This window comes from Lissotriton helveticus, chromosome 1_1 (genome assembly GCF_964261635.1).
Source record: "Lissotriton helveticus chromosome 1_1, aLisHel1.1, whole genome shotgun sequence".
NCBI lineage: Eukaryota > Metazoa > Chordata > Amphibia > Caudata > Salamandridae > Lissotriton > Lissotriton helveticus.
The window spans coordinates 780,936,677-780,961,840 of record NC_136057.1 but is presented as its reverse complement, the minus strand read 5'-3'; the positions used below and the strand labels follow the sequence as shown (position 1 = coordinate 780,961,840).

At 47.0% G+C, this 25,164-nt stretch overlaps 1 protein-coding gene across 1 annotated transcript in view; it reads left to right on the top strand.

Moving 5' to 3' along the window:
• Window positions 1-24,530, top strand: part of TES (testin LIM domain protein) — a 213,790-nt gene extending 189,260 nt beyond the window's left edge. The window contains exon 7 of the mRNA XM_078674357.1: window positions 20,349-24,530. Within this exon, the coding sequence (XP_078530483.1) occupies window positions 20,349-20,540 (192 nt within the window). The 3' untranslated portion in view covers window positions 20,541-24,530. The remainder of the gene's footprint in view (window positions 1-20,348) is intronic.
• The last annotated feature ends 634 nt before the right edge of the window (window positions 24,531-25,164 follow it).

Below are 25,164 nucleotides of genomic sequence, written 5' to 3'. Positions count from 1 at the left end.
AGTAATGCAACTGCTACTAGTGGGCTTGCAGCACTAATTGTGCCACCCAAACAAGTAGCCCTAAAGGGAGAGCTCATGCCTGTCACTGCAGTGCCTGCGCGTAGCTTGTTAAACTGCCTTGTTGTCCTGATAAGTGGTCCCACTTGCCAGTCCTTACCCTTCCTTTTGTATGCACATCAGACACCCCTATGGTAGGCTCAAGGGACCTCCCTGGTTAGGGTGCAGAGCATGGGAAAGGTAGGACATGTACTAAGGTGTGTACCATGTCCTGACAGTGAAAAACTGCCAAATTCGTTTTTTCACTGTTGCAAAGCCATCTTGCCCATAGGACAGAACGGGGGAGGCTTTGTAATATGCTTACAGCCTTTCTTCCCATAGGCTTAAGATGGAGAGGTGACATTTAGTGTGCCTGAACCCACAATTTAATAACACATCTTTTTGTGAAGGTGGTTTTTGAATGGTTGTGGATTGACTGTCTGGGTTTTAATGTGATAGGATCTGGGAAATGTCTTGACCCAGGCCACCCTGAGTGATTGAGGATCCAGGCCTCCACCATTAAAGGAAGAAGGTGTCACTGGCAGGGAGACACCAGGAACTGGTTTGGACAGGAGTCAGGCCCCCCCCCGAAAACAACAAAGTCTTAAAAGACATTGAGGGGTATAACTATGAGAGCTGAAACCACTGGAATTTAGACTGATCAAGACTGAAAAGGATTGAAACTACTTTGCGGTCAAGAGGAACCTCTGCCAAAGGAAGAACAGCTGAAGACTGAAGAGAAGGACTGACATTTGCTGTGTGTTCTGGGGCTGGCCTGCAGTTTGCTGATTTAACCAAGGAGAGGTTAAGGGACTTTGCTGTGTGCTGTGTCCCCCTGCTTGAAAGAACTTTGCTGTGTGCTGTGTCCCGAAGTAACGTGTCTCCAAGGGCCCGAGGAGAGCTGGCTCCCTGTTGTGGAAACTCTGGAACATAAAGGTTTCCAAGTGTGTCTCAGCGACGCTGTGTGTGTGTGTGTGCTTTTTGCAGCCTTAGACCTTCGTAAAAACTGCCCCGTGATCATGTGCACCCGGAGTCCAAGTGAGTCTCAGCGACGCTGTGTGCGTGCGCTTCGTGCAGCCTTAGACCTTAGTGAGGATTGCCCTGTGATCGTGTGCGCGCGGAGTCCAAGTGAGTCTCAGCAACTCTGTTTGCGTGTGCTTCATGCAGCCTGAGACCTTAGTGAGGATTTCCCTGTGATCGTGTGCATCCGGAGTCCAAGTGAGTCTCAGCGACACTATGCTTCGTGCAGCCTGAGAACTTCGTTAGGTTTGCCCTGTGATCGTGTGCACCCAGAGCTCAAGTGAGTCTCAGCGATGCTGTGTACATGTGCCCTGTTGCAGCCTGAGACCTTCGTGAGAAATTGCCCCGTGATTGTGTGTCCCGGAGCAGTCTTGTTTTCTGCTTCCATCGACAGTGTGTCAAGAAGTGCTGCGATAGTCATTGCCATCGGCCCGGACCGGCATCTCCAGAGGAGCTGTGAGAATTCACCGCCGCCGGCCCAAGCCTGCCTTTGCCAAAGAGAGACCTCGAACCATCACCATCGGGGTCCGAGTTCCGCTGCCAAAGATCAACAAAGTCGCATTGGAGGCCCAAGCTGCGAGGAGAGGAGAAAAGAGTGAGATCGTATCCCCCAAGTAACGCTTCGCGAGCGTGCGTGTGTCGCCGGCAGGGGACTGGTACGGGCTACGAGATAAACGCTCTTGGGTTTTCCCATCTTTGCAGCGTTTGCGGCCCGTACTTGCCGAGGAGTTGCAATACTGGGGCCCGGGGAGTATGGAGCTGCACTTTGTTTTCCATCAAAACAGTGTTGGGGGCATATTTTAGCAGTAGCTGACCGCAAGTCAGTAAGAGTGGCATAGAGACCGTCCAGAGCACCGTGATCAGTGCCGGAGTACATTATTTTGCCATTACGAACTGCCTGATTGTTGCATTAGGAATTGCATTATTTTGGCATTACGAACTGCCTGATTGTTGCATTGCGAATTGCATAGCATTGCATTAGGACTTCATTGGATCATCGCGAATTGCTCATTAATACTGTACGAACCTACAAGGGCTTGCTGGCCTAATAACCAGCAAGGTGAAATATTACAAATCTGCATATGTTGGATTTTTATTGTGTGGTCTCATCGTATATCTTTATTTCATAAACATACAATTGTTTTATATGAAACTCGTGTGGAGTCCATTTCTGGTGTTATCACTGGGTTACTGAGAGCGTGGTTGCACATACTTTACACGTTTGCCTTGGAGATAAGCCTGGCTGCGCGTGCCAAGCTACAGAGAGGGTGTGAAGGGGCTATCTGAGAAGGTGTCCTTACTTTCCCTGACTTAGAAGCAAGGGTCCTTATTTGGACTAAGGTACCTACCTCAGCCAACTAGAGACCCCCAGTTCTAACAATTTCCATTTCAAGAGGATGATGAATTGTATACATTTGATTCATGAAACTGAACTTTATTAAATGTGTTTGTTTTTTTCTTTTTTGGATTTTAGCTCTTAAAAAACGTTTTCATATTTGTCTGCTTTCTAGCGCAAACGGGTATTTTGACGTTTCTTCATTAACACCTTGGCTGCGGCTGGAATTCCGCGCCTGTGCTGGACATTCCGATCGCGGGCGTGGTCATGACGGCTCCCGGCCGTCATCAGCATACGCCCACCGTGACTCATGACGGCCGGGAGCCGTCATCAGCACCGAAGGGGTTAAACCATTTTCTTTCAAACGGATTGCATTTCCGTTCAAAATGTTGAGCTTAATAACCAGTACTTTTAGGCTCTCAGTGTGAGTATCCCATAAAAAAACAAGTTATTTCCCACCTGAAATTACCATTATCAGAGATTCCACCTAAAGAACTCACCTGTTTAAGGCCAGTGAAATACCTGGGGTGAATAGCAAGTATCGTTTTTTTTTCTTCTTATCTTGCAGTTTTTCATAGCGCAAACTCAAACCAAAGGTTTTGGAGCACTTTACATGGGCACTACTTACACGATGCAATCATTTTTTTCGGAAAGGGGGGCGGGGGTTTCGGTGATTTGCCCAGAGTCACAGGATGTTAAGCCCACACTGAGCCTCGAAACTAGTTCTCTAGTTGCAAAGTCAGCAGCTGTGCAGGTTACGGCCACATGCTTTCGCACCGAATTCCTACTACCGGAGGGCCTGGTAAACTTTGGACACTCTCTCTGTAGACATTGGCCCATTATGATCTTTGCATCCAAAACTTGAAGAAGCATGTAGACATTGGCCCCAATGAGCATGCCGATGACTGGTTTATGGAATATAGATCTTTCTCCATAATACGGTCTCTTCTGTATCAAGTTGATGTGTCCAACGAGCAGTAGAAACATCTCGCCTCACTTACCAGGAAGACATTTGAATAGCAGCTGTAGCAGTCCTTTCTCAGTGGTATGCATATGATGGTACTCTATATTTGTGGCAATAGGAGATGACCCAGCTGGGCCCTGTTAGGAAGGTGTGTAAGGTATGTTTGCTAACCGACATTGTTTCATGATATTATACAAGCTGTAGGGCATTTTTCCTTCTTTTTTTACAATCTGTACTGTCTTGCCAAATTGTTTGAATGGTTAACATTGAGTAAACAGCATACAGAAGTGTTTTGGGTCTTCCTGAAGAATGCTTCACAGAATTCTGAAAAGGGAAGTCCTAATTGGGGGTGCTGATTACATGCAAAGGCTTCTAACTTACTTATGTTTTACATTTAGGACCTTGCCTGGACTGGAGAAAGTGACAGTGGAATCTGCCTATCATGTTTGCGTGTGCACTTGACTGAATTGGAGATATTTTGATTAGATGTATATATTTAATATGGCATATAATTTAACTGTTGCACAGTGCACTTCCCCTTATTGAAGGGTAGGTAGTTATTCAAGTAATTATGGTGCAATCTCCCTCTTACCTTTACCCAACAAAATATTCGAACAGTATATAAACAAATCATGTTTTCATCGCATAGAGACCAATAACATATCAGACCATTCCCAATCTGGCTCCCCCCACAACACAAAACTTTGTCTGTACTCCTAAGAAACTTTAAAATTTCAGATACATTCCCGGCCAATGGGTATATTTCCTTTAGTTCTCCTTGATTTGTCAGATGTTTTTCACATGGTCTCAAACACTACTCTCATCTCTCGTCTTCATTACATGGGGATCAACTGTAAAGCCCTGACTGGTTTCAGTCTTTTTTATCTAATCAAACTTAATTTATCTTACTGAGCCCCTTCATTTCAAATTATCTTCCCATCCCTTATTAGGTACCCAAGTTTCTTCCTTTATTCCACTTCTGTGTAACTTCTTTTGCAGTCTTAGTTTGATCATTTAAGATTCATACCGTGTCTTACACAGATACCACTCAAATTATCGTTACCATTTCAGAAGATACCACTCTAACACGGAACAGATTCAGAACCTGTATGAATGCAGTTGACTCTCTTAAGCTTAATGGTGATAAGCTGGAAGTCCTGATATTCGGTTTGCAGGCTTCAATTTGGTCACCTGCTTGGTAGCTGCCGAATCTTGAAAGTAGTGCTGATTCAGTCCACACTGCTAAAATAATTTAGGGTTGATCTTGGATCACAACCTGACATTTGTAAATCAAATTTACCAGGTTGTCTCAGTCTGCTTCATACTCTTAAGAACACTTTCCCTCCTTACATTATCTTCACCGAAAACAGTTGTGCAATCACTGCTAATGCTCAGCAGGAATAAGCCAGCTCTGTGTACCTTCTCTGTCTTCTTTAGATGGCACAAAATCCTACTTTCCATCTTTGTATAAATCTAACTAAAAGGCAGTCTGTCTCATTTCACCTCCCATGTCTTCACTGGCATCCATTTGAAAAAATATCAATTCTGAAATCACTATTTCTAATGAATAGGAGATTTCATAGTAGTGCTTGCTTGCGCTGCTAGGTGGCGTTGTGTGGCTCTAGTTTGCCTCATTCCACTCCAGAAGTGATGGATTGGAGGTGACATAAGTTCCTTTCTTTCTACGCCTTGCATATTCGAAGCTCTGCTTCATTTTGCTGGGTGATGAATTCCTTTCAAAATTCTTTCCAATGTGCAAGGGAATGATGTACCCACCAAAGACTGCAGGATTCAAACCATGCCATGACTCTCAGAGGCGAGAAGTCAGTGATGTGCCCATACTAGATCTGCCTCTGGTTTTTGAGATTTCATGTCTCCAAGTTGTGCAAATAATGTACCCTCGTGCATTCAAAGGCAATTCAGGGCTGTGAAGCGAAGCTGAATGTCACCAAACTCCCAAAAAAGCCAGGGACCTCACATATGTCCTATTGCAAGTCGAGGGCTTGGAATATGACTTATTCCCACTCATGAGATGTTACTGTGATAAGTCCTCTTCACGATTAAGGTCATCTGTCAAGTTCTAATCCAAGAGGATAATGGATCTCGACCCCATCTTACCTCTCCCTGGCCAAAGGGAAGCTGTTAGGGCATCAGGGTGCCAACCAATCTGGTTTCTAATAGCAGAACCAGTCTCACAACTGTTCCTGTTGTACCCTGATTTTCCTGGGTGATCAGCACTGCTGCAGAAGATGAGGCCTTTAAGAAGGCTTTGCTGTGGTTTTTTTGGCATTCTTTCAGCTCCCTCTGTGCGCCTATGGGCTGTAAGTGATCTGCCAGGGTCCTCCACTTGGGTTATAACCAGCAGATCTGTGCCGCTGAAATCCACCTCCAGTTCTGCACTGACTGGTGCTTACCTCCAGTTCAGTTACTAAGATTTGCACTGTTCCCTTCTCGACCAACATCACAGAAACTTCTTCCGACTCCGGTGTCCAACGTCGAGCTGAATCAGCTTTGACCATGATTAAGGACACGCCTTCTCCACTCCAGGACATCTGGTTCCAGTACACTCCGATTCAGGCTAAACCTCTTGCTCTCCTACAAGGCCTTCTTTGAGTCTTCGTCACCTATTTGAATTGGAGTCTGATCACCTGACAATGACGATGGTGATGATGGGATAATCTACCCGATGCTTCGATTATGATGATATTTTACATGAACTTAAAGGAGGCCAATGGGCTGTGTCCATAGTCCTATGTTTAGGGTCTTTCCTACCACCCTATACGAAGAAGAACACATCCTTTGTTGTGGTCATTAGATGTGCAGCTAAGGTTCTGGACCTACAGCTACCTTCGGTGGAAAACTGGACAAACATCTGTATGGAGGTTTTACACCCGGGTCAGCCCCTTCTGAACTCTTAATTCCATTTAGTGAAGCCCTGACTGACCCCCTTATGGGCACTTAGGTGATGCCTTGCTCCTGCCCACAAGTCAACAGGGAAGTGGCCAGGTACCATAGATCAGCATCAGGTGACCTGGAATTTCTTTCATAGCACCCAACTTCTGAGTGCCCACCAGTAAAGGTATACCCCATACATTCAATTCAACCCTTCCGTACAGGGAGTCGAAACAGATTGAGCCATTAAAAAAACAGATGTTTTCTTCTGCCAGCTTAGCATTGAGATCAGTCAATGCGGTCTGCCTATTAAGCCTCAATACTCCTGCCTTTTGTGGCATGACTAGTGAGATTTTGCCGACTGTTATCGAGGAGTTTCAAGACTTTTTGTCTCAAACCATTCAGCGTGGTTAGGAAGCAGCATAGTATGTCATTAGGAATAACCTGGATACGACTGACAGCTTAGGGCTTGCAATGGACACACTAGCATGGTTCTCTGCTGCCATACGTGAATTGGATCTGCTGGGTTTTCTAGTTTCATGCAGGCGTCTCTAAAGGAAAATTGATGGGTCCGGCCTCTTTTCCGAAAAGGCTGAATCTGCCCTTGAGTGCTTTAAAGAAAATCGAGCCACAGCATGTTCCTTGGGCCTTTCTATCCCTTCCCAGCAGTTTCTTCAGCAGTCCCAACCTTTTAGAGGCTACTCCATAGGGCTGGTGTATAGACTTTACCAGGCCCTGCCACCACTGCAAAAGTCACCCCAGTCATTTAGTAGCTGAGAACGGGGATCATGTAGGTACCTTGCAGGTCACCAGGGACACTGTTGCATCAAACCTTCTCCCTTTGCTGTATCAGCTTCCAAGATGTTTCAGTTTGCCCTTATTGGCACACAGTCACTCTGTGGGAGGCAGGATTATATTGTTTCTTCCAGGGTGACAGGCAATCACATCCGATAGATGGAGCCTCCAGATCGTTCAACAGGGCTATGCCCTTCCATTCCTTTCTGACCCACCTCATCTCCCACATCAGAGAGTGTTTCAGAGGAGCACCGATTCATTTTGTTGTAAGAGGTGCATGCTGTGATGGCAAAAGAGGACATTGATAGGATGCCGGCGTCAAAACTAAGGGCCGGTTATCACTCCTGCTATTTCCTCATGCCAAACAAAAATGACCCCCCATCATCCTATTTTCGATCTTTGCCATCTGAATGGGTTCCTCCAAAAAGAGAGATTCCCAATTCTCACTTTGGCTAAAGTTCTATTTGCCCTTGATCAGTGCAACTGGATGGTTGCCTTCGACCTGCAGGATGCATACTAGCAGGTACCTGTCCTGAAGTCCCACAGTTGTTAAACTGCAATTCTAGGTCCGGCAGGAGTGTTTTCTGTTTCCCGTGCTCCCCTTCAGCCTTCCCACGAAATGTATGACTGTTGTTGCTGCTCATTTTCAGAGTTTCGGGATACCAGATTGCTCCTACCTCAATGACTGTTTGTTCAAGGTGGGATCGAGACAGTCAGTCGTAGACCAACTTCAGATGACCGAGAACCTCCCAAAATTATTTTGGTTTTTGATCAACAAGCCAAAGTCACACCTGACTCCTTCACAGAAGTTTTCTTTTATAGAAGCTGTTGTAGAAACGTTGAAGTTTAGGACCTAATCTCCTATGCAAGAAGTCCAGGGCATTTGGGCTGTAATCCTGATGTTTCAGCCCTGGATCTCAGTGAGATCTGTGAGGCTTTTGGGAATGTTAGCTTCCTTCATCCAGTTTGCGCATTTCACCAGGTACCATATGCAACCTCTGCAGTAGGATCTTTGGTCTCAGTGGACCCAATACCAAGGAAACCTGCCGGATGCCATCCAGGTGCAGAGAAACTGCACAAGATCTGCAGTGGTGACTGCTCAACTGCAGCTTGTTCCGCAGCAGACTATTCTTCCTCCCCCACCCAGAGATGATGGCGCAAATGGATTAGTTCCTTCTGGGCTGTGGCGGTCATCAAGGAGTTGAGTAGGTCAGAGGATGCTGGTCTCTGGCAGAAAACCAGATTTACATGAATCTGTTGGAGCTGTGGGACATTTGCTTGAATCGGAAGGCCTCCCTGCTATCTGTTGTGGGAAGGCTGGTGCAGGTTGTTGCGGACACCACTGCCATATGAAACTGAAACAAGCAGGTCAGTGTAGGATCCTGGTTTCTATGCCAAGAGGCACTGTGCCTCTTGCGTTGGCTGGAGTGTCAGGGCATTGTAGTTCCCAAAGATACTTTCTGTAGGAGACCTAGTCAGACCCTTGACCCTGCTCTCAGGTCAGGTCGCTCCCCACGCCACACGGCTCCTCCAGTGCGCCCGTGACTTCTGCCCCACTGCTGCCGCTGCCGGGAGTTCCCCGCTGGTGTGCTCCTGCGGTCTGGTGACTGGTTTTCTTTTTACTGTACTGTACTGCTCTGATTTCTGTATTTGCATCTGTATTCTGCATTGTATTTCATTTTCTAGTCGGTCCCTTTAGTGTCCCTTGCCCTCTGTGCCCCCCCCCCGCTCCACGCCGCTGCTCCCCTGCGGCCCTGCCCCTTTGCCTTCTGTGTCCCGTCCCTATCGCCCATTGGCCGCCCCGCTCCCACCTCCCAGCTGCTCCTCCCTCCCACTTGGCCTCTTATGGAGGACGCCGCGCGGCAGTGATTGTGACCCTTGACCCTGCTCTCAGGTCAGGTCGCTCCCCATGCCGCACGGCTCCTCCAGTGCGCCCGTGACTTCTGCCCCACTGCTGCCGCGAGTTTGCCGCTGGTGTGCTCCTGCGGTCTGGTGACTGGTTTTCTTTTTACTGTACTGTACTGCTCTGATTTCTGTATTTGCATCTGTATTCTGCATTGTATTTCATTTTCTAGTCTGTCCCTTTAGCGTCCCTTGCCCCCTGTGCCTCCCTGCTTCCCGCTGCTGCTCCCCTGCGACCCCGCCCCTTTGCCTTCAGTGTCCCGTCCCCATCACCCATTGGCCGCCCTGCTCCCAGCTGCTCCTCCCTCCCACTTGGCCTCTTATGGAGGACGCCGCGCGGCAGTGAGTGTGACCCTTGACCCTGCTCTCAGGTCAGGTCGCTCCCCACGCCGCACGGCTCCTCCAGTGCGCCCGTGACTTCTGCCCCACTGCTGCCGTTGCCGGGAGTTCGCCGCTGGTGTGCTCCTGCGGTCTGGTGACTGGTTTTCTTTTTACTCTACTGTACTGCTCTGATTTCTGTATTTGCATCTGTATTCTGCATTGTATTTCATTTTCTAGTCTGTCCCTTTAGCGTCCCTTGCCCTCTGTGCCTCCCCACTTCCCGCCGCTGCTCCCCTGCGGCCCCGCCACTTTGCCTTCTGTGTCCCGTCCCCATCGCCCATTGGCCGCCCCGCTCCTCCTCCCTCCCACTTCACCTCTTATGGAGGACGCCGCGCGGAAGCACAGGACCCCTGGACCCCTGGACCCCTGGACCCCTGGACCCCTGGACCCCTGGACCCCTGGACCCCTGGACCCCTGGACCCCTGGACCCCTGGACCCCTGGACCCCTGGACCCCTGGACCCCTGGACCCCTGGACCCCTGGACCCCTGGACCCCTGGACCCCTGGACCCCTGGACCCCTGGACCCCTGGACCCCTGGACCCCTGGACCCCTGGACCCCTACAACACCAGACTGCAATATGACCCCAGCACCCTCCACGCGCTCAACACCGGACGAGACCACCCCTGCTACCATGCCATCCCGAAGTACACCCAAGGGCCCTTCACCTGTCAGAACTGCAGCTTTACCAGCATCCAGCCCACCAAACCATCACCCAGAGAACCCAACCACATCCGTTGCATCCTCCTCAACACCTGCTCCACTCGCAAGCACGCCATCAAACTCTGGGACCTCCTAGACTCTACCTCCCCTGACGTCACCGTCCTGACGGAAACCTGGCTGAACGCCACCTCCGCACCAGACATCGCCATTGCCATCCACGGGGCTACAAGATCTGCCGCAGAGACTGCACCAACGGAGTGGGAGGGGAAATCGCCATCATCCACAAGGACACCCTTAGAGTCTCGACCAACACCGACGACACCCTCACCACCGCTGAGCACATGCACTTCCAGATCCACACCGACCCCAACAAGACACTCCGAGGAACACTCGTCTACAGACCACCCAGACCCCGACCACAATTCTGTGACACCATCGCCGACCTAGTCAGCACCCACGCCCTCGCCTCCACGGACTACATCCTCCTCGGGACCTGAACTTCCACCTCGAGAACAACGACGACGCCAACTTCACCGCCCTGATCGTCAACCTCGGACTCAAACAGCTCGTGACAACACCCTCAAATGCAGCTGGACACACGCTGGACCCCATCTTCTCCGCAAGTCCCCACGTCTCCTTCAACCATACCACCGAACCCCACTGGACCGACCACAGATGCGTCCACTTCACCTTCAGGAAACCCACCACACACCACCGCACCCAATAGCTGCCATGCTGCTGCTGGGGCAAGGTCACCAAGGACCAACCGACCACCACCCTCGCCCTGAGACCACCCGCCGACCCCATCGACCCCGATACTGCCGCTACCATCCTCAAACAGTAGATTAACGACTGCGCCAACACCCTTGCCCCTCTCAAGACCTCCACAGCCAACCACACCAACAAGTAAGCCGCCTGGTTCACCGAAGACCTCCGGACCTCCAAGCACACCTGTCAGAAGCTGGAGAAGAAATGGCTCCACGGCCGAACACCAGACAGCCACACAGCCCACAAGAACGCCACCCGCAGACACCACCAACTCATCAGGACCGCCTTCAAGGACCGCCTAGACAACAACGCACACAACACCAAAGAGCTCTTCAGCATCGTGAAAGAACTCTCCAACTCCAGCTCCATCACCAACGACATTCCACAAATCACAAGACCTGTGCAACTCACTGGCCACCTTCTTTTACCGCAAGATCACCGACATCCACGACAGCTTCAACTCCGACACCCCCGCACCCACCGCCGAGACCACCACCCCTGCCACCTCCACCCACACCAGTCGCCTGGCCGCTTGGTCCAACGTCCGCGACGAAGACACCATCAAAACCATGAACTCCATCCACTCCGGATCCCCATCCGACCCTTGCCCTCACCACGTTTTCAACAAAGCCAGCACAGCCATCGCACCCCACCTCCGGAAAACAATCAATAACTCCTTCGAGACAGCAACCTTCCCGGAAAGCTGGAAGCACGCCGAGATCAACGCCCTACTGAAGAAACCCAAGGTGGACCCCGAGGACCTCAAGAACTTCCAGCCCATCTCCCTGCTCCCGTTCCCGGCCAAAGTCACGGAGAAGATTGTCAACAAACAGCTAACCCGCTACCTCGAAGACAACCACATCCTGGACCCTTCCCAATCCGGTTTCCGCAGCAACCACAGCACCAAGACCGCCCTCATCGCCGCCACCGACGACGTCAGGATCCTGATGGACAAAGGAGAAACAGCCGTCCTCCTCCTGGACCTATCCGCAGCCTTCGACACGGTCTGCCACCGCACCCTATCAGCACGCCTCCATGATGCCAGAATCCAAGCGAAGGCCATGGCCTGGACCACATCCTTCCTCTCCGGCAGAACCCAGAGCGTCCGCCTCCCACCCTTCCGCTCCAAAACCACCGAGATCATCTGCAGCGTCCCACAGGTATCCTCCCTCAGCCCGACGCTGTTCAATATCTACATGGCACCCCTCGCCCACGTCGCACGACAACATAACCTCATCATCATCTCCTATGCCGACAACACCCAGCTGATCATATCCCTCACCGAAGACCCCCACACCGCCAAAGCCAACCTCCACAAAGAAATGAAGGCCATCGCCAACTGGATGAAGGACAGCAGGCTGTAGCTGAATTCAGACAAGACGGAGGTCCTCATCCTCGGACCCACCCCATCAGCCTGGGACGACTCCTGGTGGCCCACATCGCTAGGTACAGCCCCGGAACCAACCGACCACGCATGCAACCTGGGGGTCATCCTCAACTCCGCCCTCTCCATGACCAAGCAAGTCAACGCCGTCTCCGCGTCCTGCTTCAACACCCTCCGAATGCTCCGCAGGATCTTCAAATGGATCCCCTCTGACACACGAAAAACCGTCATCCAGGCCCTCATCGCCAGCAGACTCGACTACGGGAACTTCCTCTACTCAGGAACAACAACCAAGCTCCTGAGACGACAGCAACGAATCCAGAATGCCTCGGCACGACTGATCCTCAACGCCCCCCCGACGCAGCCACATCACACCCCACCTGAGAGGCCTGCACTGGCTCCCCGTCAACAAGAGGATCAACTTCAAACTCCTCATCCACGCACACAAAGCCCTTCACAACGCCGGACCAGCATACCTCAACGACCGACTCAGCTTCTACACCCCCACCCGCAGCCTCCGCTCTGCCAACCTCGCCGTCGCCACAGTTCCTCTTATCCGGAAAACCACCACCGGCGGCATATCCTTCTCCTACCTCGCCGCCAAGACATGGAACGCTCTCCCTACCAACCTACGACAGACCCAGGACCTACTGGCCTTCAGAAGACTTATCAAGACCTGGCTCTTCGATCAGTAGTAGCCCCCACTCCCCCCCCCCCCACAGCGCCTTGAGACCCTCACGGGTATGTAGCGCGCTTTAGAAATGCATTGACTGATTGACTGGAGTGGAGAACCGGATCTCCTATATGCCTTTTAACTCTGCCTCTCCTGCCCTGAATTATGAAGAAGATACTTCATGAACAGGTCCAAGTCATCCTTGTGACTATGGATTGAGCCTAAAGAAAGTGGCTTCTGGAACATCTGGGCATGTGCCTTTAGCCTCTGATCAGGCTACTACTGTGGAAGAATCTTTGGTCGCAACAGCAGGGTAGGGTTCTGCACCAGAACCTGTGCAATCTGCACATCCATGTATGGAGATTGAGCAGCTGCAGTTCACTGCGTTCAGTCAACCACCTGTGATTGTGGTGATTCTCCTCTCATCCAGGCTTCCTTTACAAAGTCCATCTGTGCTGGATGCTGGGACAAATTTGTGGCATGGTTTGGAGACTGCAATATAGACCCCTTACAGGCCAAACTGTCAGATGTGTTAGTGTTTGTTTTGTCTTTTGCTCAGCAAGATCTCACAGTGGGCACTCTTAAAGGTTATTGTTGGTCATTTTTTCGTTTGCCGGGTCAACTGTCTGCGTTTAAATCACTTATTGTGGTGCTTATTTTTATTTATGGTTTTACGCACTTTCCCTCCAAACCGTTTGTAATGCTACAGTGGGATTTCAATTTGGTTCTGACTTTTCTTATGTGCATCCCCATGGAGCCCATGTACAGCTGCTCACTACGTCTTCTCTCTCAAAACAGTCTCTCATTACGGTTGCTTCATCTCATTACAGGCATGAGCTTCAGGCTCTGTCTGCAGCCGTCCTAACGACATCTTTTTCCAAGCTGGTGTTGAGGACCAGGGTGTTCTTTTTGCCAAACGTTTGACTCCATTTCACGTTAAGCAATCCATCACCCGCCCAACGTTCTTTGCTCCACCTCACCCCTCGGAAGACTTGGACAGACTCCATCGACTAGATCACAAGAGAGCTGTGAGCTTTTATGTTGATCGCACCAAAGATCATCAGGTGGATGATCAGCTTTTTGTGGTGATTCTCTTCCGCAAACAAAGTAACAGCGCTGCAGTAAAGCACACTGTCACAGTGGGTAGTCCTCTGCATTAACACATGATACGATTTGGCTAAGAAACAATCTCCAGAGGGCTGAGTGCTCATTCAACCAGGGCCACAATCTCCAGAGGGCTGAGTGCTCATTCAACCAGGGCCACTGCTACTACCACACTCTGCCATGCAGCTCATCTGTTCTTGACATCTGCCAGACCACAACATGGGTGTGAGAACACATGTTCATGAAACATTATTCCCTTCAGAGCCAAGTCAGACAGGAAGAAAATTTCGCCTATTAGGTCCGGCAAATTGTTTGCTCTGATCCCTTTTCAATGACCCCCACCTTTGGAAACTACTGCTTTGGTATCTATTAACTTTTCTTAAGGTGAATAACCTATGGTTATAAGTATCCATTAGGAGAACTAGTTACTTTCTTTTGGTAAAGCTCTTTGTGGTGGATACCTTATCTAAGCACAGATTCCTCATTTTGCTCCCACCTATCCATTCTGTGGAGTGGTCCCTTTTTGCCATCTAAAAAGACCTCAATTCAGAGTTCTCTACACTTGTACCTCCAATTATTTATTTTGCTACCGGTCCAAGGGAACCAAAAGAGAAAAGCAAGAAACTAACATCAGTATGCAGAGGTGGTGCTTATATACAGCTCCATGTTATCACTTCCAGGGCAGAATGGGGCAAGACATCCAGGCCCAGTCTACTGCCGGGGTGATATACTAAAGATGAGAAATTAGAGTATCCACAAGAAAGAGCATTGCTGAAGGTAGTCTTGCTAACTCTTCCTAATCTATATAATGAAAGAGTTATTGCTATATTTCACTTGTGTTCTTCATTCAGGCCAACCTGTTTATCATCTCCTGGTTCTAACAGAGGCAGTTCGACAACCTTTCTTTTTATTCTTTTTTAATTTCCCACCAAGCACTGGCAATCACTGCTCCAGGATCCTCTACTTCTTACCAATCTTTCAGAATAAAAGCTTAAAACCTGCTGTATCAAAATGTAATTATTTTCCTCCATTTCTGTTACGGTGTCTGCCTCCCTTCAGCCCCAGGCAACCCATTGGGTAATAGTGTGGTATTCATATACCAATTCATTTCAGTTAATTACCTTTTCATGTTCATTAAATTCTCTATTTACATTTTTTATGTGACTGATATGTTCATATTACATTTTCTTTTCTTTATTCATTAAAGAATCCACAAGGTTGCATAGAACTAAACACTTTCTGATGGATACTTCTAACCGCAGATTTCTCATTCATGTTAATATCCCCAGGCACCAGATTGGATATGAAAACTCGAAAGCAGTGCTCCTGTGTATTAACTGCTTTCCTCTCTGGATGTGACGAATGGAGACTCATAGAGGTACTTACCATGCTCGCTGGCATCGGTTCCTTTATTACTGCGTCTTCGGACACAATCTGGAACTCCAATCCTTCCTTCCTTCCTTTCTTCATTCTGAAGAGATTTTGTTTCAAATTCTCCAGTGTGTAAACCACCACCTAAATGGTTTAAACCTTGTAAGGACTGTTCCGAACAGATGCCTGTGACACATGCCCATGGGATGTGACTCTGGTGCCAGGGTTCAACACACAACTCCAAGGTCTGTTATAACTGCACCCAGATGAATCCAAAATCGAGCTGAAAATGTGAAGGGAAGCTGTATGTGGTGAAGCACTGGAAGGCCCCACTCCAAGTCGAAGTCTAAAGCGCAGACCTGTTCCCGCTCATGAAGTCATTCCAGTCACAAATCTTAGTCGTTGAAGTCTTCGGGAAAGTCAAAGAAGATATATAAGAAGTCCTTGCGGGGCTCCGTTTCTTCTTGCAACATCTGCTCTCCTTAGGGGGGGGGGGATGTCTTGGGGCGAGGACATCGCAGGTCTCCAGGTCTCTTTCCTGTTCCACTGAGGGGCTCATTCTATGCTTAATTCTGATGTACCTCTGGACATGGCTGGAACATTAAGGAATTTACCTGGTGGTTCAATACCTGGCAGGTTCTCTGAACAGCACGGCACAGAAACTCAGTCGTTGATGCCTAGGTGCTCACGAGTGGAGTAGCGTCTCTATCCAAATGTGGTGCAAGGTCTCTTTCAAGAGTGGGGAGAGCATTGATTAGATGTATTTGTCACTGCAGAGCCATGCAATCTCATAAGTTTTACGCAATTGAGTTTCCAAGGCGGTTCCTGATTGGAGATGTTGTTCTTCTCAAGAGGAGCTCTGGCCTCCCACAACTTTCCGCAATACCACTCCTGCCCAGAGTTCTCAAAAAAAATCAGTAATGCCCAGGCCCAAGCCATTCTTGTGGCTCCAGATAGGGCAAGGAGAGTCTGGTATCCCGAGCTCTTGAGAATGACCATCAACCCTCTGTTCTGACTGCTCCTTTGGGAGGACCGTCTGTCACAGCAGCAGGACAGAGTCTTTCACCTGAATCTGCTCAAGCTCCGCCTTCATGCTTGGAGATTGAGTAGCGACAGTTGACCGCTTTACACTTTCCACTTAAAGTATATGATGTTAATCTGGCAGCCAGGTGACCCTCCACCATGACCGTATATGCCTGTCATTGAGGTTTGTGGCATAGTGTGCAACAGAGGATATTGATCCTCTTTCTGCGCCCTTAGCCCAGGTTCTATTGTTCATTTTTTCTTTTGCCCAGCAGGGCTCTGGGTGCTAGTAAAGGTTACGTGTCCACCATTTCAGCGTTCATGCGGTTGTCGGACCAACCTTCTTTGTTCAAGTCACTTGCTGAGGCTAGATTCCTCAGAGGTCTCCAACATGTTTCCTGCCAGGCCATTCATCATGCCCCAAGGAGATCTTAAGCTGGTCCTGTCTTTTCTTATGTGTGTGCTGTTGCCTACCTATCATCAAGACTGTGTTTCTAGTGGCCATACCAACAGGCAGGAGGGTCAGCGAACTGTAGGCACTCTCTATGCACCTTCCTTATACCACCTTTTACACAGACAAGCTGGTACTTCGGAACTGTGCTTCCTTTCTCCCCAAGGTATTGACCTTTTCACGTAAGCCAAAACATCCCCTTCCCTAACTTCTTTGCTCCACCTCACCCTTCTAAAGTAGAAGAGAGACTAAATAGTCTGGACCTGAAAGTTGTGTTGTTGTTCTACTTAAGTCATTTCACTTGAATCACACAAACGAGTTCCTGATGGACTTGATCTCTTTGCAAGGTATGTCGGGGCTAGTAAAGGGAAGACATTGCAGAAAGGACCATCTCACAGTGGATAGTTCTCTGCATAAAGATCTGCCATGCATTGGGCAAAAAGCAACCCCTTAAGGGCTTGCGTGCTCATTGTACCAGTGCCAAGAGTGCGACCACTGTATTAGCTCTTGGACTTGGAGTCCATGTCCTGAGCATCTCTAATGCAGCTGCGTGGGCGTCCTTGCACATGTTCACCAAACACTACTAACTGAATGGTCAGGTCCGTTGAGATGGACACTTTAAACCAATTGGTGCTGCAGGACTTCTTACTTAAAACTGTTTCCGGGAAACCCGCCTCCAGGGAGGTATTGCTTGGATATCTATTCCAAGGTAAGGAATCTGGAGCTTGAAGTCTATCAGATGATCAAGTTACTGAGCTTCAGTCATGCGTTACCTTGTAGGGACTCTTATCTAGCTGCTGATTCCTTAACGACCCTCCCATCCTCCCTGCTCTACGAACTGATTTCATAGACTCACCCTTCTTAGGGCCTAGCAGTGCACACCAGTGTGTCAGGATTCATCTTGGCTCTGCGCTTCTCGCATGGAAAGTTGCAGAAAGAAACTGATGCTGGCACACTAGGGTGGCGCCTATATAGGCACTGCACACCTCACTTCCAGTGCTAATGATGTGGACATTGCCAATGCAGAGCCGAGCGACTCCACTTACCTATACGCAGGAGTACTGCTCAAAAGTTTCCAGATCCAGTCTGACACCTGGGGAATATTCCAAAGTAAGGAATCTGCTGCTGGATAGTCTCTACCAAATAAGGTATTACCGAAAGCAAGTAACTTGTTTATCACGCCTAGCTGTCCTGTGAAGAAAATCAGAGTACAGACTAAAATACTTATACTGTGTCCCAGTAATGGGACCACCTAGAAAAATAATGTAACCCTATTTATATTAGTTATGAAAAATCAAATTCAGTGGAGAAGTTGCATTTGTAATAAATGTTAAGAAAAGTAACCTTAAGAAAGAGACCTGCCTGAACATTCAGATGGTTAATTGGCATTGGCCTCTGGCAGCTCTGACCCTGTCCTCAGCCCAGGAAGAGGTGTGAAATGTGTCCCAGGAGCATACAATAGGCTGACCTGAATGAGTAGAGGTGACTCATCTGAGCTCAGTAGAATATGCAGGGTGGGAGCTATGCCCCTCCCTTTGACACCACATTGTCAAACCTACATGATGGGTCTGTCTGAAGCACATGTAAATGTTTTGTGCCCTTTAAATGAAGCAAATACAATGCCAGGACTGTTCTTGTACATCCCCTGTCTGGTTGCTGAAGAACACTGCTTTTGTACTAGCATATGTCTGCCTCTAAATTTCTTGTGAGTACAGTGCCTGCTTCCAACTGGATTTTAGTATTTGAAATGGGAGAAAACTAGGATTACTACAGCGCACTGCCAGCTCAGACATTCGTCATCTTGGATTTACCCTGACAGATTGCACTTTGGGCCCTGCAAATGTAGGTAAGTCAGGGCCTTGAATCCTTCATTCCGTTGGTCAGAGAGGAACTAGGAGTGTCTTAGAGTCAAAGCTGGACCCTCACCATGCCTTCTGCAGGGCACTGCTGGACTTACGAAAGAATACCATTAGGATGGAACGTGCTGCAATCTGCATGTATGACCTCTGTGAAAGACCTGAGGAGGTTGGGCCCTTTTACACATGATATCCAAGGTCAGAAAAATCTCCAAGAATCACAAGGCTGAGCCACTTGGCTGCTCCAGGGACATACAAAAAAAAAAGCTCAGGGGATATACCTGTGCATTCCAGGTGTCCAGTAGCAACTGGACCTCGACTTGACTTTGTGTTAACCTATGCCTGACACCCTGCAAAACTCTTAAGTCGTCCCTCTTAGGTCCTGGGGACGTGAATGTGTACCTGGTGTTAGGCCACCAAAAGAAGTTTGTGAGCGTTTTAAAAACCTTTATTTCAGAGCTCCAAACTTTCAAGGAGAATTGCTGTGAAAAGTATCCATCCGGCAGACACCCACGCAACCTACCAACATGCAGGAGTGCTGCTTTAATGTTTTCGAATGTAGTCTGATGTCTGGGAAATAGTCTGTAGGTGAGGAAACTGCGGAGAGATAGAGTATCCACCAGAAAGATCTTTATCAAAGGTATTTAGTTCATCTAGACAATTTTTTTTTCTACTGCCAATAGTAGAACATGGATGCCTGACATTATCGGGAAAGAAATTTCAATTTGCCCTGTCATGGCTTTTTAGAGTTAATGTATATTTTAGGATCTTAGACGTTTCCTTCTGTTAAACTGTGTCCATGGGCTCACACCCTCTTCTTTTAGTACTACCTCCTTTCCATTTTCCAGTTTCCACATGCAGATTGAACAGATGAAAAAAATATTTTTTTCATTAATGAAGATGAATCCTCCTGCTGTTTTCGAGTCTTGAACCGGACGCCACAACCAACCTATGGGAGATACATATCCCACTTACTTGTTTCACTACTATTTTGCTCGCTCACATAAGGAAGAGGTGTGGCCAGTGTGCCTGACTCCAGACTACGGGTTCACGGTTCGATCCCCGGCGCTGGTGGCAGGTTAGCCCAGCACCATGTAACTCTGGGCAATAGCCCGCTTAATCTTCCTGACGGCCCCCAGCGCCAGGACACCACTTCGGAGGTTGCTGTGCGCTTTACAAACACTGGTATTTCATTTCAATTCATTTCAGGACTAACCACAAAGAAAATATGGTATGTATATTTTACTCACCAAGCCCTGAATAAGTCCCATGAGGGACAAAACGCATTGGCTGTCTTGTCAATTATGTGCTGTGATTTTAAAGAATTTTCTATGGAATAAAAGAATAAAAGGAACCGTTTTCTACAGCAAAAACGCTGACTAATGTTTTTCATTTGTGAAGATATAACTTCACTTCTTTATGATGGACTATGGACATTAACTGCCTTTTACTAATTACCTATTTGTTCATTTGAGTGCAGGGCCATTCTTGCGTATATTGTAACATGCCTGTCAAACTCATACACATTTTTCCACTGCTGTCGTGATCAACTTGAAGCATAAGTACAAATAAACTGATATGAATGCATGAATGTTTTGACAGAGTCGTGAAGTTGAGGGTATTACTGTAAAACCGGGTACCCTGTTGAGCGAGTACTTCTTTTCTGAGGCACAAATACTGCACATACCAGTTTTTCTGATTGGGTAACTTTGGTGTTGGTCTCTTTTTTAGGTGTGCCAGGGTTGCCATAATGCCATTGACCCGGAAACCCAACGTGTGAGTTATAACAACTTCCACTGGCACGCTTCGGAAGAATGCTTCGTGTGCTCCTGCTGCAGTAAGTCCCTGACCGGGCAGAAGTTCATGCCGATCGAGGGAATGGTCTTTTGCTCCGTTGAATGCAAGAAGAAAATGCTGTCCTAAAAGTGAAGCAGTATAGCCACATGAGCGTCTCCTTCGTCCTATGTTTGGCATTGCTACTACTGTTGTCTCTTAAAAGTATTGTAATATGCAAGAAAGAAAATGTACAATACTTTATTCTCAGAAATGTTTGACAAGTGCCAAGCAATGTATTCAATGTCTTTATTCTTGGGGTTACCTTCATACATTTACATCTGTCAATACTGCTAAATTGTACCATTTGCTCTTTATTGTCCACTTTCAGAGAAAATAAATAGCTCTGTGAATATATTTACAAAATGTATTCCTGCACAGAAGAGTGTCACTCTAGAATATTTTTACTCGGATGTCCTGCTCTGGGCTTGGCAGTGAGTATTTCAACATGAAAATGAATGTGATAACTCCCACACCCAGTGAACGAAAGTCGATTTTCTTTGTTCACTGCATACATATGTTCACACTCTAGCCCTCGAGTGTGTCTTGCTCTATATGGACACTTTTGTGTGACAGCGCGTGCAGTACACTGCCAAGCTGTACTCGTGTATTTCAAATCTAAAGCTCCTCATCTGGATTGCATCTCTGGGTAGCTAGGCAACTCACTGAAACTGATCACCTAACCGCATGGAAATCAATTTACTCCACTGAAATAAGTACGGAGAACGAGAGCTGCTTACTGGAATAGGTGAATTATGTAAAACAAGCATTGGCTGCTCCTTCCCAGACTCCTCTGAAAATATGTTTCAAACAAATCCGCATTGTGCGCTGCCTGCAGGCATGTGTCTGCCTTCATCCATGATAGTGATCCATGCTCCCCTAAACCACTTGGGTAGTTTATGAACGTGTTGCAAAACAAATTCATTGATTCAGCCATGGCATATCTCCCTTGTCACCGTGCCGGAGGGTATTGCATGTGTAAACTGCACTGTAGGGGAAATCTGAATGTTCTGCTCAGCTATGAGTGTTGTGTGTAGCGATCCACAGTTGTTTAAGATTCCCACTTTTGCTTACACATACGTGGTTCAGTTGTGTGTTCATTTTATGAGAGCATATGTAGATCTTCACGTGAGGAATATCCTGTAGTCACATGAAGATACTTCGTCACAGTTGCCACGTGAGTGTCTTTATAGATTGGTTGAGACTGAGATCCCTTGATGTATTTTTTTTTTTAAGTTTTGACATTCCTGTTTTAATTTGCATGATGTCATCATTTCTCTCAACTGCAGGTACTTTGTAGCATCAATGTTATGGTTTGACTTTTTCTAATTGCTTATTTTTCGGTCACTTTATTTCACGTCTCTCCCTCTCTTTGGAGACGCGCAGAAATTGAAACGGTTTCAGATGATGAGCATGCCTGGGATCAGGATGCTTTCCATGTAATTAACAATTGGTTGGGTGTCTTCCGGCCTTTCCCACATTTGGAGAATATCCTCCTTCCCAAGCCCAACCATTTTGTTGCCACCTTGTGTAAAGGGGTATCAGTGAGTTAGAACCCCTTACATCAGGCTCCATTGCATGCATGTTATCTTATGGAAACTCGCCCCCCCCCCCTCCTATTCTCTCGATTTTTCTATTGTTGATGCTGTCTAAAACCCACTAAGGAGGCCCATCTCAACATCATCGGTAGATGGTTGTGGAATAAAGGAAAGTAGCACAGGACCCTACTGCAGACAATAACATTTGTTAAAGCAAAACGGAGGTTTTTTGTTTGGAGGTGGGGGAAGAGACTGACAATACTAGTGACTTTATATGAATAACTTTAAACTAGGCAGCAGTCTTAAATGTTCAGAATACGGGAGTTTTGCTGTTATTGGTGATCTCCTGATGAACCTCCTGCAAGAAAAACACAGCCACACACTCCTGTGCCCAAGTAAGAAACAATGTTTAGCCTCAAGATGCTCTGTTGAGATATGGATATGGTCTTCAGTGGATTTATCATTTTCTTCCAGGAACTCTACTCCACTCTGAATTTGAATATTGATACAAATACTGGCTGTATATTGGCATGAATTTTATAGTAAAAATCCTGGAGAAACAGTAGTCACCAAGAGGACATTGAAGTTCATAGTTTCAAAACACAGAATGTATTAGGCATACATTGAGCCCACCAATCATAATGACGGGGAAAAGAAGTAACTGCTCTAGGAGAGGAGGAAAGGTACCGAACATGCCTGCATGTCTCCCATAGGATATCTTGCTTTCCGCTGCAACCTCGCAGGCGCAATGGTTACCCACTGTATCTGCTGCCGAGCGCAAGTCATTGCAGGGAAGATTGTCTACGGACTTGCTCAGTCGTTTGCCTTTAATCTCGGTCTTGATGAGAAAACAGCCGTCTTCAAAAAGAAGCTGATTTCCTTTTTTACAAAGAGCAAATGGAATATTGTTCAATTTTTTCAGGATTCTTTATCAAGTCTAAGCATGTTACCTGGTTAATGTGTTCTCATGGGTCCTTTTTTTGGTAGATTTACTCAAACCAGTCTAGCTTCCCTTTTAGAATGATCTGCCATGGTCTTCTGTTTGTGCTCCAATAGAAAATTATGTTACAGACCGATGGACACCGCAGGCTCCCAAGAATTGCTACACTTGATATTGTCCAAAAACTGAAAACGCTTCCCATGAAAAATCGTGTGTCTTAAGCATTCCTATTTGTAGAAGATAGGCACGTATGATAGTGCCGCATTTGATGACTATCATGCCAAGTGCATTTTATGTGATGCTGCAGAAGTGTAAATTTGATCTATAAATTCTGGAGAAAACATGTTCTTAGAAGATTCCTGCTGATGGCTTGCAAAAACATTAAATCCATTATTTTTCATAAATCCCAGGAACACAAGATCTTGTTGAGTCATTACTTAAGGCCGTGGATGAACTTACAAATCCTTAAAAGTATTTGTGACCAGATAGTGAGCCATTGGTTCGGATGTGGTGCTTTACAGCATCTTGGCTCGACATGGATAGGTGTTTCCGAAAGTGGTTGTTTGAACAAGGAGTCTGTGTTTTGGATTAGGAAACTCCACGACCAACAAAACCAGGGTCATCATGCCTGGAACTGATCTCCACAAGGCATGGTTACAAGTGTGGATCACTACTGACACCTTATTTGTAAATAATTTGAATGTATAAGCTTTGATGCCCCTCCTGTACTGTGAGTGAAATGAAAGTTTTCTGATGGTCACGTTCTGTACATTGTATGGTTATGTGTTCAAAACACCCTGTCATTGGTCACAGCACTGATGTAAGAGGGGTTTAGTACAAGCAAAAGAGCAAATTTAAACTATACCAGATCTTCCAGTCATCAAGTGGAGGTTCATGTGGAATCCAATTCAGCAAAAACACAAACTGTGACTTTAATCACTACTTATGGAAGTTTCCTTTCCATAGGTGTATTTATTCTCAGAAAGAATATGCTTTATTGCGAACACCCCTGTCCCGCTACCTAAGACCCCCACCGATCCCCACCCCGTCATCTTTTCTTGTGCAGGGTGGTGCCTACGTGATTGCTGATTGTTTGGTCTGCGTTCTGCCCGGTGGCTTCTGAATTAGCCTACGTGAAATAACGGAATGTAACCTTACAGGTTCATCTTCTTGGTTAACAGTTCTAAAAAAACAATCAATTAATGAAAAAAAGCAAACAAAAAATGAATGTTATGCGTGGTTGTCTTGTAACTACAACTGTGTCTTAGACATTTTTGGACAGACACAGGCCTGAAATTCCGCTGTTTTGTAACGATGAGCTTACTCGATGATTTATGCAGTTTGACATATGGTGCCGTCTATGTTGCATACCATTAATGGCCTAATAGTGCCCAACATATAATGGAACTGCCTGTCCGCGCTTCGTCCCTTTCAGGATTCCATGATTCAAAGGGATCATTTGCTGATGTATTAACTGAATGAAAACTAACGCCTACACAAAAAACATAACTATGCAAATATTAACATGGCTTTTCGTTTTTTGCAATAATAAGTTTTGAACTAATGATGGATAATAAACGGAAAAGAGAAGTGAAAACTCTATTCGAATTTGTAAATGTTTTCTTTGGTTGCATTTTGCTATTATTCCAGCAGGTGGAGCGCTATGCTCAGCTATCAACTATTCCATAGCAAGACGTCGTCTTCCCAGTTAAGTAGGAAATTCTTTTTCCTGATGCCTGTGGGAAAATATTCTCAAGTAAGGCCTTCATTTTGATGCAGATGTGTTTGAGCATGTAATTGCTTTTTAAATCAATTAATACTCGCTGAGTCTCTCGGCTAGCAGGAAAAGATGTTCGCCCATTTAGAATGTCCTTACATTTTAGAGTATCTCGGTACAAGTATGCCTTTAAGCCTTTTGTGTGTGACAGTAGTGTCATGTGTAACGATCTGTGTGTGACACCTATTCTCATGAGTCCTATATATTGACGATGCCTTGCCTGTGGCTAAGAAAGGTAAGACGGGTTTGTCAGTGTTTATGGTTTTCTTCTTGGTTTAAGAATGAGACCACATTTTGTTGCCCCCACCCCCCGATATTCTGCAGTAGAAGCTGTGTCAGCCGAACATTGCTACAAGAATTGGAGGGAAGTATTTGTTTCATTGGGTACATAGACTCTAGATAACAATATGCCGGTAAATGTCGAAGTCCCATCTAAGACCTTACCAGTAGCTGTGTAAA